General features: G+C 43.4%; 1 protein-coding gene across 1 annotated transcript in view; it reads right to left on the minus strand.

The window, feature by feature from the left end:
* The window catches only part of CMTM8 (CKLF like MARVEL transmembrane domain containing 8), a 76,953-nt gene extending 64,494 nt beyond the window's left edge, over positions 1-12,459 (minus strand). Inside the window, exon 1 of the mRNA XM_069211995.1 lies at positions 11,526-12,459. Within this exon, the coding sequence (XP_069068096.1) occupies positions 11,526-11,669 (144 nt within the window). The 5' untranslated portion in view covers positions 11,670-12,459. The remainder of the gene's footprint in view (positions 1-11,525) is intronic.
* Positions 12,460-13,363: the final 904 nt, after the last annotated feature.

Consider the following 13,363-nt stretch of genomic DNA (forward strand, 5'->3'; position numbering starts at 1 on the left):
GATGTATAATTGACACCTTCCTTACCACACAGCTTTCCACTTTGATCTCTTGCTACACTGCCCATCCTGACCTTGAAGTAGAAAGGGGCAATGGGGGCTGAGGCTGGGCCTATGAGGAAGGGAAGCTTGAGGGCGCAGATGGTGTTTGCGCCTGTGCTGAATGTAGTAGGGAACACTGAATGCCCAATATCCACGGGACAGAATATTGTTACCACAAGATTGAGGGACAAAATATTGGACGACACACACACATATATATATATATATATATATATATATATATATATATATATATATATATATATATATATATATATATCCATATATATATATATATATATACTCACACTCACATATATAAACACACATAGCACAAAGGTATGTATATATACAGTTAGGTGTATAGAATATATAGAAATATAGCTTTGGATACTTTCTCACTTGACATTGTGGGCGGCACTGATATTCTGCTGATATTCTGTCCCGTTGATATTTGGGGTTTAAAATTCCCAGCCTGATGAACGGCGGAGAGCAGACGGAGAGCGCAGAATCAATGGACGAGAGAATGAGAGGTTAGAGAGAGAACTTAGGGCAAAGGCAGAAAAGGGTGAGACAAAGGAGAGGAAAAAAGTCTTCTTACTCAAGGAAAAAGAGAGTTTCGCTGAGGTCACCGACGTGAGGATTCAATCGAAAGCTTTGCAACATTTACATTAGTGTGTGTAACTGGGACGAAGTTTTGTTAAACTTTTTTTTTTTTTTAAATGTTACTACAAAATATAACGAACACGGAAAAATCTCGGGTTAAACTGTGAGGTTCATAAAACGCCGACCTGCAGGTCTCATATATTTACACGATGCAATGGCATTTGTGCACTGACGTACAGGCGTAACATGTGCACACAGGCGCTAACGCAAAAACATATTTTTCCACTGGTCAGTTGGTGCAAATATAATGTTTACATTGTCCTTCACAGGTACAAATTTGTGTTATATGGCCCTGTGGTTTTGTAACCAGTAACGGGCTGCAAAGGCAGCCACATGGATTGCACGTGCCTGCAGACACGTGCCCCACCCTCTCACCTCTGCCATGTTTCAAATATTTACACACAGGCCCTCAAACTCCTGCGAGGCCTTCTGCTAAATTATACATGCACTGAGTGAAATCGGAGCACTTAGGATCACCTCTTGGAAATATAATTTTCGCCCCTGCAGCTGAAATACTATATTTAATCACGTTTGACCTCAGCACAGAGCAGTGTCTCTTCTAAACATGCATTTTATTTTGGTGTAAACAGGGCTGTTGTGCCTCCAAGTCATGAAGGTGAGGCCTAGGACACGGCCCCTCACTAAAACTATATACGTCTTAGCTGCGTACAGTAAATATCTTTAGAAATATGACTCCGCGACAGTAATCCCAGGAGGGAGGACCTGAGCGCTTCTCCTAAACAAAGAGAGCTGAGGAGCAGCACAGTGTCAGCCATTGTTACCCGAGGTGACGCAATGCTTGATCCTTGGCGATCCAGCGTACCTGGCGCGCGGCTACGTGCACGTGCAACTGACGCAGAGGCTGGCAGCAGCCGAGAGGGCTTCTCTATTCAATCTCTGCAGACCCCAGTGGAAGCTCCAGCTGACCAGTTACAAATGGTTTCTACTGTAATCAGTTAAGGCGCTAGTGTGATCCTACTGGTGTGAATCTCTATCACCAGCTACTTAGAGGCTATTGTTTACTGAGTGCCTTTTTTCTGGAACTTTTTAGCTCAAAATATATTTTTGGAGTCGGGAGAGAGCTCATATCTTCCTCTGAGGTACTGTTATCACTATCACTGAGTGAGTATAGCAAATATTCACCTCTAGCCCCCCTCCTTGGATGTGAAGGGTTCTCCAAAGACATTATTCCAGTGGATGAAATGGAATTTTAGATGTTTAGGTACTGATTGTCCCAGAGTATCTATGTGCTATTGAGAACTGTCAGTACTTTCCCATTAAGAGTATTGAACCCACGCTGAGGAGTACAGACTCTCCCTTGGAGATTAGACAAGTGCAGGTACTCAGTACCTGTGAATAACTGGCCATTTAAAGCACTGCATATATCTTGACATTGGTGGCGCATTTTGAATATTTTTTTCTTAAAGATAAAGGTAAAATGCACACTATTCTATGTACAGCATCTCATGGTTGAGACACTGCTGCTGCAATAAAAATGTTCACTACAAAGCGCTTTACTTCTCCTAGGAAGTTGGTGTATATAGTACTGAATGCCTAAAAATAATAAATCGAGCATAAAAGAATATGTACTGAAATAAGGTGGATGTTTCAGGATGAATTGCTGAAAAAAATGACATGTGCGTAAAGATAACATACAATGTAAGCTAGGTCATGCCCATGAAGATGCACAAAGTATTGCATTGCGGATCTGCAGTTGACTCAATTCTATCTCAAGCAGGAGAAATTTGTGAAAGAGGAATAATAGATTTGTTTATTCACTGTGTCTTGGGTTGTTGTTGACATTCCCCAGTATGTGAGTTCCTGCCTCACTGGAGCATTGAGTGGCGCTGTCTCACCTGACCTTCTGCTAGCAATAATATTTAAAATATTTCTAAACCATGAAAAGGAGGCTAGTAAAAGTTTTTCACCCAGACATCTTTGGATACGGCCTCCACATTTCACATTCTCCTTTACCCTAGGATACCTATCATTAAAGATCGAGATTTTAAATCATCACACAAAATATTACAAAAATTTCTTAGTTCTGATTTGATGTACGTTTTCTCATATCTAATATCTCAATGAACGTGCTTGAATTAAAACAAAATACACAAAGCTTGCAAGCAGCAAATTGTAAACATAAAACTGAATGGTGAAATAATTTAACAGTTTGTTGCGAACAGTTGCAGCCTGGCTCAAATAAATCAAACCTGTGATTGCTTTTAGAATATGCCCCTTGCTTACAGAAAAATATATAATAAACAGCTTTTTATTGGCCATGCTCCTACCAGACTGTCTGCAATGTAATTGACAGCTCTGCAGCACCCACCACACCCTAAACTCCAGCGCCACTGATTCAGGCAACATGTTGAGTAGATGAGTTTTTGTGCAAGGTCTTTCAAAAATAGGCAATCCAGCGAAAATTGATGGGACAATGATGTATCATTATACTCAATTGAGGTGGACAAGTATTTTAGAGAGCTTGGAGTCATAAATGTATTTTATTGTATAACCCGCAATGCAATGCATTACCCGAGCGAATTAACAGTCATCGAGGACTGCTTAGAATGACCTAATGCCACTCAGTTGCCATGAAGAGAGGTGTTGGAAGATATTTTGCTGACCTACTCAACAGTAGAGGGGTAAGTCATTTGTACTCAACAGGGACAAAAATGTCAGGTCCAAGGAAGAAGAAAGACAAGGGGAAGAACTGTTAGACATGAAGCAGTGAGAAAGTGGCTGAGGAAACAAAAACTACAAAGTGAATTATGATCAAGGAATGGATTTGGGAGACGTGTATTATGTGGGAGAAACAGAAAAGGTCCAAAGTGTATGTGCAATGGAACCTCCATATTCATGAAGTTCAGGGTAAAATGCAAGGTGGATAAGAACTATCACATTAAATGATGGATCACCATAGAGGTAGATTGCTAAAAGTGAGTATAAGCGTAGAAAGTAATGAAAAAGTGAAACGTGACAAGAGGTTGAAGAAATGGGTTGTTGATAGTAAATATGAGGCCTCAGTGTTGTAATATCAGGATTGTAGAGAGATATTAAAAAAAATACAGCTATTAGCTTTGCAGTATGTGACATGGTTTGAGCACAAAATTACAATTTTGCCAGCGAAAAGCTACAATATGTACTAACTGCATACTTCAGAAATACTGTGAACGTTTTTCAGCTTTGCAAACCTTTGCATTTTCGTCAAAATGTTTTGCAGTTTTTCTGAAAGCAGCCACAGAGAAGGAAATTGTACTCTTGTCTGATGAGTTAGTTTTAATCACATCACTTTTCTGTCTGTCCTCCTGCCTGTGTTTCCCCTTCTCTACCTACATCAGCTTTATTCTTGTTTAGCTATGGAATGTTCTAATAATAGGCAGTCTGTTGCCAAAGACCTTTTGTGAACAGCACCAGTATTTACAGTCGGCTTTAGACCAGCCAATGTATTACCATTCCCTACACACACCCTGCACTTCTGCATTACTCATCCTTCCGTTCTAGGTCATTTGTCGATTCCTCTGCCTTCCCCATGCCGCTAGGTTTAGTCTTTTTTCAAGATGTTTGCACTCCCACCTATCTCCTTCATTGCTTTTCCCCTGCCCTCCACATCACGCTCAGTTTTCATAGTCTGGCATAACAGCACAGCTGTCGCCAGACAATTATGTGAGCATCACTAGATAGGAGCTTTGGCTCTGCCGACATGTTGGGAGGATGTAGTACATGTTAATCGGACATAAGTTGTGTGCTTCAACACAAAATATTCCTGCCCTTCACACGGCTGCGATCAATTTATTTATCCATCTCCCTGAGCTTCAACTTTCAGGGGCACACACATGACATTGTAATGCCATTAAAATGTCTTAGATAACTAGATAGTGTATGATGTTTTAATCTGGCAGCAGCACAGATGGGGTGAGGGTAGTCATTAACCTAAATGGATGTTTATCTCTGGCTTGACATTGTACCTGTCACCTGACCTTTTAACCTGTACCAGTATTATTCTACAGTTCTTTGCCTGCATGCAAATGCATATTCATTCCCATGCTATTTACTTGCAATGTCTCACATTACCATGAGACATTCCTTTAAAGCCATTCCTATTGGCATTACCAATGCCTTTTCTCTTTTTTTTTTGCACTCGCTATCCTGCTTCTCTGTTGTTTCCGCTCCTGCTGCCCATATTACTTTCCAGCTCTCACTTCACTGAACCAACACCCCTCGCCCACTTCACCATTGCTCTCCTTCCCTGTCTTGTCCTGCTTCTGTTGTTGTTGTTGGGCAATTTCTTGCTAGGTTACCCCTTTCTAAACAAGCATTTGCAATGCGATGGGTGTTGCATTTGCTCGAGTTAGAGCTGTAGGTGTTGTAAATTCCTAACTGTACTTTTCTTGCCATAAAAATTAAAAATGAAGTGTAAAACATTAGTTGACATAAGTGAGCTGATTCAAAGCACCATGGCCACCATGAGCATGAGCATGAAGGAGACACATAAAAGGAGAAAGAAGTTCCCCACAGTCAAATGTATCGGCAATCGTGCATGTAACGGGGTCAGTCTGCAAGGCGGTAACAAAACCGCCCCAAGGCGGGACAAACGTAATGATAACAAGTCATTTTTGAAAGACAAGCCTACGAGCAAGTGAAAGTGCTGGGCGTTAGGTGGGGGTGGTTAAAAGCCCACAATTCTTACAACAGGTCAAAGCGCTTGCACACTCTACCTAAGAAAAAAAGTGTTGTGCCACACTTTTTAAAGCTTTTTTAAGTTTTATTAGTTTACCTTCCCAAGATGGATGTCTGCCATCTTGGACTTATAAATTAAAATAAAATGGCTGCAGCATCATATTGCATGATATGTGCATCCATGCATGCTGATGCCATAGTGTCATGCTGCGTATGTGTGCTGGAATATGCGTTTGCATGCATCATTCCGTATTTTTTGCTGCTAGTGAATAGCTTTGGCTGGAAAGCTTTTGTAAAGCTAATAGATCTGGATTGGAAAAGCCAAAAGACGAAATATTATTGACTTTTCCAGACTTGTTAAGAATTGTGATATATGTGATAAAATCCAATACACATATTAAAAGGGCAGTTTTTTGCTGCAATCTCTTCCACGAAGTCCACTTTTGCAGGTTTAGAGCAACGTTTAGAAAAGTTTGCAACAGGTGCGATGTTTGCAAAAAATAAGAAAAAAGTTCTCAGAGTCTGCAGAGATAAACATTTACAGCTTCAGACACCTCTGTTCATGTGGTGACCATGAAAATTCTTCATTCTAACCCAAAGAAGACAGCAAACGTGCACTGTTGCAGGCTGAGAAATGTCAACAGGGCAAACAGTGATTTCGCTATGGAAAACGTATTTTTGTAATTTTATTAATTGTGCAGCTCAGTGTCAGTGACCTTGGTGGATCCAGCCACTGTGGAGAGCTACGAACACTTTGTGTGGTAAATATTAGTACAAAAATAAATCTACCCAACAAAAATGTCCCAGGTGATTCTGTTCCAGCCTTGCTTGACCACTCAAGCACTCTGCTGTGTGCGCACAGATGAGAAGTGGTTGCCAAGCCGCGCCCTGCTCTGTAAGCTTCAGTGAGCTTTCAGTGTTCTCCAGGCTACAGGCGGTGGTAGCTTTGTGAGGAAAAACGATTACTCAGTGTAGTGCTTAATTTGTGCTTGTTGTTTCCGGTGACGAGCACCGGCACTTATTTTTGAGGGGCCGGGGCTTATTCTTCTGCCTCAAGCATTTGTTGTGAGCAAAAGACGCATTTGGGAAAGACGGAGGAAGAGAAAAAGGGAAAAACGTCACTATGGTAGAAAGCAGAAAGCTGCAAGAGTGAGCTGAAGGGGCAGGGAGTGGCTGTAAATGGATTGAAGAGGCCCGAGATGGCTTCAGGATTACGCCGCCTCAAGCCGCGTGTTCAAGATGAGGGCTTTGGGCACCGGCACGTTTTAATTTACAAATTAAGCACTGACTCAGTAATGTAGTGAACTCCCTCCTCAGGGGCTACACTGGGCACTAGTGTTATAGCACATATGTGTGCATGTATGATGGAACATGTTTCTATGCATCATTCCACTTTTTTGCTGATGGTGAACAGCTTTCGCAAAAAGCACTGGCAAATGTAATAGGTCTCCACTGGCAAAGTTGATGGGTTGCACACATAAGCCTAATTACTGCTGGGCGGGCACCCTTCTGTCTGCAGGTCATCAGACAGACGCTCACAAGTCTGGACAGAGTTAAGAGATGAGAGTGATGGCTGGAAAATGAGTCAAGTACAATAATGCAGACGGGAAGAGAAATGATAACTATTGGATTCAAGGGAATTTGACAATGTGCTAACTGAGCATAAGGAAACCTGCAATAATTTACTCACTGATTATATGGAGAGCAGGCAACTGCCAACTGGTCATATTAGACCAATGATATGCTTACTTTAAATGGTTGCTGTTTGCTACATAATGGTGTTTTAAGTTTCTTGGTAATTAGCTGGCGCCTTTCTACCTTTTGGTATCGTGGCACTCTGAGATTATGGGATTGCTATTATGGGTTGGTTCAAATGTGCGGCTATGGTTATCATGAGAATTATAGAGTTATTTCTCACTAAGGTTAAAGTTAGCCCTGGGTTTGTGCTCAGTGACATCCTTAAAGTTAGGATTAGGTTTTGGTTTGTGTTTATGGTTATGCGGAGGGTCAGAGTTGGTGTTAGGCTTTGGTTTATTACTACCAGTAAAAATAGGGTTCAAGTTAGAGTTAGGATTATTTTTAGCATTAGGTTCAAGGTTAGCTTTAGAGAAAAATGTGTTAGGCTGTGGTTATACTTAAATCAGAATTACCATTCTGCTTGCAGCCAGGGTATATTTACAATTAGTATTGGCGGTGTGCATGTGTTTCGGGTTACTTTTAAATTTAGCATTATGGTTTGGATTGAGTTTAGAGTTATGTTTAAACTCAGAGTTAGATTTTGTGTTATTTTGATGCTTAAGATTAGTGTTAGGCACATGTTTGGTGTTATATTTACATTTAGAGTTAAAGTTACACTTGTGCTTTGTGTTATGTTTAAAGTTGGATTTAGAATTAGGATTATATTTAGACATTTATTTTCACTATGGGATAGTATTTTGATGTGTTTTGGTTATGTTTAGTTTAGGATTAGGGCTAGATTTAGGTTTGTGTTTAGTGTTACCTTTAAAGTTGCGGTTCCATTGAGCCTTATAGGGTCATGATTTCTTTCAGAGTTAGAGTCAGTGTAGACTTTGTGCTTAGGTTATGATTAATGTTAAGGTTCCTGTTGGTCTGTTAGGGTTATGCTGGATGTTGGGATTTAGGGAGGGATAAGGTCATGATCAGAGTTAGGCATGTGCATAGCATCATGTTTAGGTTTCGGGTCAGCGTTAGCATTAAGTTTGTGTTACTTTGAGGTTAGGGTTCGGGTTGGATTGGATGAGAGTTAATGATAAACTTGCTCTGGTACAGGGCAGCAAGCGAACAATATACAAACTCCAGAGTTTGCAGGTCTGTACAAAACAAGGGTCTGCAACAATCAGACTCCAGTACAACCAATAGGTATTGTTCACATGTCTATTTCCTGCTCTTTCTTTTCATCCCTCACATGTCCTGATGATGACCCACAAGCTCGCTTGTGTCGAAACGTCATCAACACTTTCGGCCACGTGAACAATACCTATGAGTTGTACTGGAGTCTGATTGTTTTAGGCCTATGTTGTTCACAAACCCACACACTCTGGATTTTGTATATGGTACTATTGCCGCATTTTACCATACACACCAAACACAGGGGGGTGGCCTTTCGCTGTGTGATCACCTGAGCACAGAGCACTTCTTTTTGAAACTGTAATATTGTATGAGCTCAATACAAGTTCATTTCTGCAAATTGACCAGGTTTTGTTTAAATTGTTTTATTTGTGTCATCGATGTTTTGTTACTTTTGTAACCTTAGTGGTTTATTCCTAACTTCATGACCCACCTGGGATCATGCATATGCCCTTGGTTAGAGGTGCCCTTTAGCTGCACCTGGTTTTGTTAACTTGGGCATGACTGGGGCCATTATTATATTTAGGGTAGTGTTAAGCTCTGCTAGTCTGAATGCCAGGTTTATGCATAGGGTGGGGGAGCAGAGTTAGGTCATTCATATGTTTAGAGTTAGGGGTAGTGTTAGATTATTTGATGATTATCATTAAGATGAGGACTTGGGGAGGATAATAGTTTTAAGGTGATTTTCATAGATTTCTTTAATTCTTAGATTCTTCATAATGGTTTCTTCATAATCAGAATTCTTCACAAAAACATTTCTTCATGTGTGCATCCTTCGTTATCACAGAGTTCCCTTGTGGGTAATGTATACTTACTTGCTCACCTAACTATCTCACTCACTCACACAGACAACTGACTGCCTCAGCTTCCTCCAAGACCCCACTCACCCACATGTTCCACATACTTCTCACCCGCACTGTCTATGTACTCCCTTCACCCACACAGCCCATGTACCACCCACCCATATATCCCACTTAACCCCCACCCACCCAGGGCCCACACGCTCCACGTACCCAGGGCCCACACGCTCCACGTACCTGTGGCCCACACGCTCCACTTACCCATGGCCCACATGCTCCACGGACCCAGGGCCCACATGCTCCACGTACCCAGGGCCCACATGCTCCACGTTCCCAGGGCCCACACGCTCCACGGACCTGTGGCCCACATGCTCCACTTACCCAGGGCCCACACGCTCCACGTACCCAGAGCCCACATGCTCCACGTTCCCAGGGCTGACACGCTCCACTTACCCATTGCCCACACGCTCCACGTACCCAGGGCCCACACGCTCCACGTACCCATGGCTCACACGCTCCACGTACCCATGGCCCACACGCTCCACGCACCCGTCACCATCCACGCAGCCCCCTCACTAACGTACTCCACCAGCCCACTAACTCCCCATCTCACTTATTCACATTTATGACGTCATTGAGCTGAAGCAGAACATTTATAACACCTGTTGAAAAGCAGAGCCACAGACAATCCCCATTTTTAAGGTCTTGGTTACATGCAAACAATGCCCTGTTAACAGAACCAGTCTTCGCAAGAAGCTGGCGAAAAGTAAACACAGGAGTGTGTTCCACCTCTGCACAATGCAGTGTTTGCACACCAACCCCTACCCTGCCTTAGAACAGTGCAAGATCCACAGGCCTGCCCTGGCACACACCAGTGCCCCGTTAATGAGGTGGGCAGGCCTTGCACACTCACTGCTGACACGTTACCTCCACTTTTCGCAGGGCAAGAATTGGGCAAGGACAATTTTGCGCCAAACAACGTTTACACAACTGTTATTTGGCGCTCTCTAAACCTGTTGCTAACACATATTCCCAACATGTGGACTGTTATGTGTCTGTCTGTCTCTTGGCCTTTTTGTCTGTCTGGTCCTAGTCATCATTCTGTAGGACGATTGTGTTCGTAATTAAAGTGTTGCTAAACCTGCCTATCAGATACAGTGCTTTAAGTGTGCCGGGTCCTTCCGGATCTCGTACCTGGTAATAATTAATAACGGACATTGAAAAAGGTGCCTATCAGGCCATATATGCATGTCCTTAACATCCCTTGCAAGAACACTGATCGATTTCTGAGCAACGAAAGTTTAAAAAACGCTAAATTAAATTAATATGTTAGCAACAGCTAATGTTATATACCATAGCCATGTAAACGACGCATAAGCTACGCAAAAATGGGCACAGGCCAGACATAAAAGTACCACGAAAGGCTTTAGTCCTTCTTTTATGTCTGACCTGGCCCGGTTTTTGCTTCTCAAAATCTGGTCGCCCTACCAATACTCAAGTATTTCGGTTGCAATTGTGATTCTGTGCAAGTATGTGTGAAGGAGGTACACAGTTGTCAAAATAGTGACATGGTGAAAGGGAAAGAAAACGGGGGAGTGTCGGAGACACCCTGAAGATCCCCACCCTATCCACAGGCCTCTGTTTTTTAAATCACAGACCCAGTTTCACAATTTAAACATTTTCTATATTATTTACAGCAAAATCATCGTTGTTACACGTTTATCTTAACCAGCTAACAACCACTGACAAATGCAATAGTCCTGGCTGATTTTAGGTATATTTCAGTTGTTATGTTATATATCTTGAAGCGGTAATAGAAAGCTCAAAGAGGAACAAAATCCTGGTCGAGTGGCACCGTATGGCAAGCCCAGAAATGTAGTTTACATGTTTAAACCATGCCCTTAATCACGCCCCTTTTAGACAACTCCTCCCCCACATTTTTCATCCAAATTAAAGCCCTGTATATATATATATATATATATATATATATATATATATATATACACGTCTTACATATGCATATATATATAAGTATGTGTGTGTGTGGTGTATATATATATACTTATACAGACAGACAGACAGACAGATAGATAGATATGATGGATAGATAGATAGATAGATAGATAGATAGATAGATAGATAGATAGATAGATAGATAGATAGATAGATAGATAGATAGATAGATAGATAGATATGCGCGTCAGTGTGTTTTTACCTGTGAAGTAAGGTTTCAAAGCTCTATCACCTGGTGCAGCCGCTGTAAAGATGATCAGTGTGTCATCAACAGGTCACAAATTCAAATACTGGCCGGTTAACTCCTCCTCTCATCTTCCCACGAGAACTGGGAAAGATATACTTGCTATTTACAACGACACGAATGACAAGGTCGCATTGGCAAGCGCCCTAACAAAAGACGTTCCCCACGCGGCGCTATAAAGACAGGCGCGTGCAAGCGCAGTGGTTGTTGGTACTCACTATTTCGGCGACCAGAAGGATGCCCTGGGGGGTCTTCAAAAAACCCCGGTCGTAGGCGATGCTGGCGGTGGTGGAGAAATTCTCGCTCGGGGTGCTGGACGTTGTGCTCACGGTGTTAGGGCGCGGCTGTTCCGGGTCCCCCATTCTCTTCTTGGGGCAGGTAGGGGTGGGCGATGAAAACAGGGGCACTGCAGAGGGGCCACTGGCCTCCGGCACTGGAAAGAAGGTCACACTGCACTGTGTCACGAATACGCGCTGTATACAACAGTGCGCTGCGAGCGGCTGGGGGGCTTCACAGCGCCTCCTGCCCCGGAGTAGGCTCTGAGAAGCCCGGGGTCCTATCACTGCAACCCGGAGCTTGTGCTGAAATGCCCTCTGATGTTTAAGCTTCCAGCTCAAATCACAAATCACAATAGGTTCAAATCCTGGATTCTCCACTTGGCACCAATTGTGTGATCTTGGGCAAACCCCTTTAGCTCCCAGTGTAAAGATGCGGCTACCGTGGGAACGGTCTAAGCACCAGCCTTAAGCCTTCTTTCAGAAAAGTGCATGCCTGCACCCTCATGCAGTGGAGCCACACAGTGGGGTCCCCGTACCCCAAGTTGTCCTCGGTGCTGGCAGAAGTCGAGGTCCCAGGGTCGGTCCCCTCCCTGCGCGCACCTGCCCCCTCTGTGCACCTTCAGCGCCAGAGGGCCACGAAGGCTTCTCTGAAGAGTGGGCGCTGTGCTCGCACCCCAGGGTGCACTTCCACTACACACTGGTCCAGCTGGGAGGTGGGTGAGTGTGTGAGGTGCACAGGTGCCCCCTCGTCCCCTGCAGTCAGCCTCGAGGAGCTCCCAGCTATGGTACAGTCCCGGAGGTTGACACGGATCCTCCCACTACCTTTAAGTACAGTGCATCCGCCCTATCCAGTTACAGCGCCTTCTCCGCCCCTCCCGGCCTCTTGTGCGCTCTTTTGTTTGCTAACAAGCGTCTGATGCAATTTAAGAGCTGCCAGACTCTGCCAGCCTGGGAGGACATGCCTTATTCATGAGGCGCTGCGGTGGCGAACCTTCAAGTCTAGGCACCTCCCGCAGCGCCCTTGTGAGATGGGTGGGCGCTTTAGGCCACCCTGCTAAAGACAGCTCAGTGCGTCGGGGCTCTACTGCGGAGAGCTCTGTTAAACTCGGGATGTCTTTGGGGGGGTCCATGAAATGAGTACCACAGGGAAGAGTCAGGCCGCAATTCTTCCGAGGTCGATATATTTAGAGCTATATGCGAAACTCAACCTGTTGTCTTTCACACGTCGATATAATAAGGGTTACTTGAATTATGCGATTCTTCAAGCGCAGTTTTAGGCAGATAGGTTGGCCACTTAATCCAACATCTTCTTCATCTGAACATTTTAACCCAAAGAAATGTTTCTGGCTGAACCGGATCAAAAGTAACTAAATATGTGGGGGCTCTATTTCCACGCACTGGAAGGCCATTTGCAAAGGTTTTCTGGTCATCTCTTAGTTGTGTGTAACTGTATTTGGCGTTTAAACTGGTACTAAGGAGTTGAAACCCTTACTCAGAAAGCATTAGCATGTGTAAAAAATACAAAATAATGAACCAATACTATCAAAAATGCATTGCAGTATGATGCGAAATTTGCATTTTCTTGCCCCATAATTTAGTAACGCTGCGGCATAATTCGTCCCCCCTTGCTGCACCATTCCAGTGGCCATGGATACGATAAATATAATTCAAATGTGGGCCGTGTTCTTTCCAAGGTCGATAAATACAGGCCTATAGGTGACACTCAACCTGTAATCCTTCTAAGGCCGATAACATGAAAATCATTTTGCTGACTCACC

Source organism: Pleurodeles waltl, chromosome 10 (assembly GCF_031143425.1).
Source record: "Pleurodeles waltl isolate 20211129_DDA chromosome 10, aPleWal1.hap1.20221129, whole genome shotgun sequence".
Lineage (NCBI taxonomy): Eukaryota > Metazoa > Chordata > Amphibia > Caudata > Salamandridae > Pleurodeles > Pleurodeles waltl.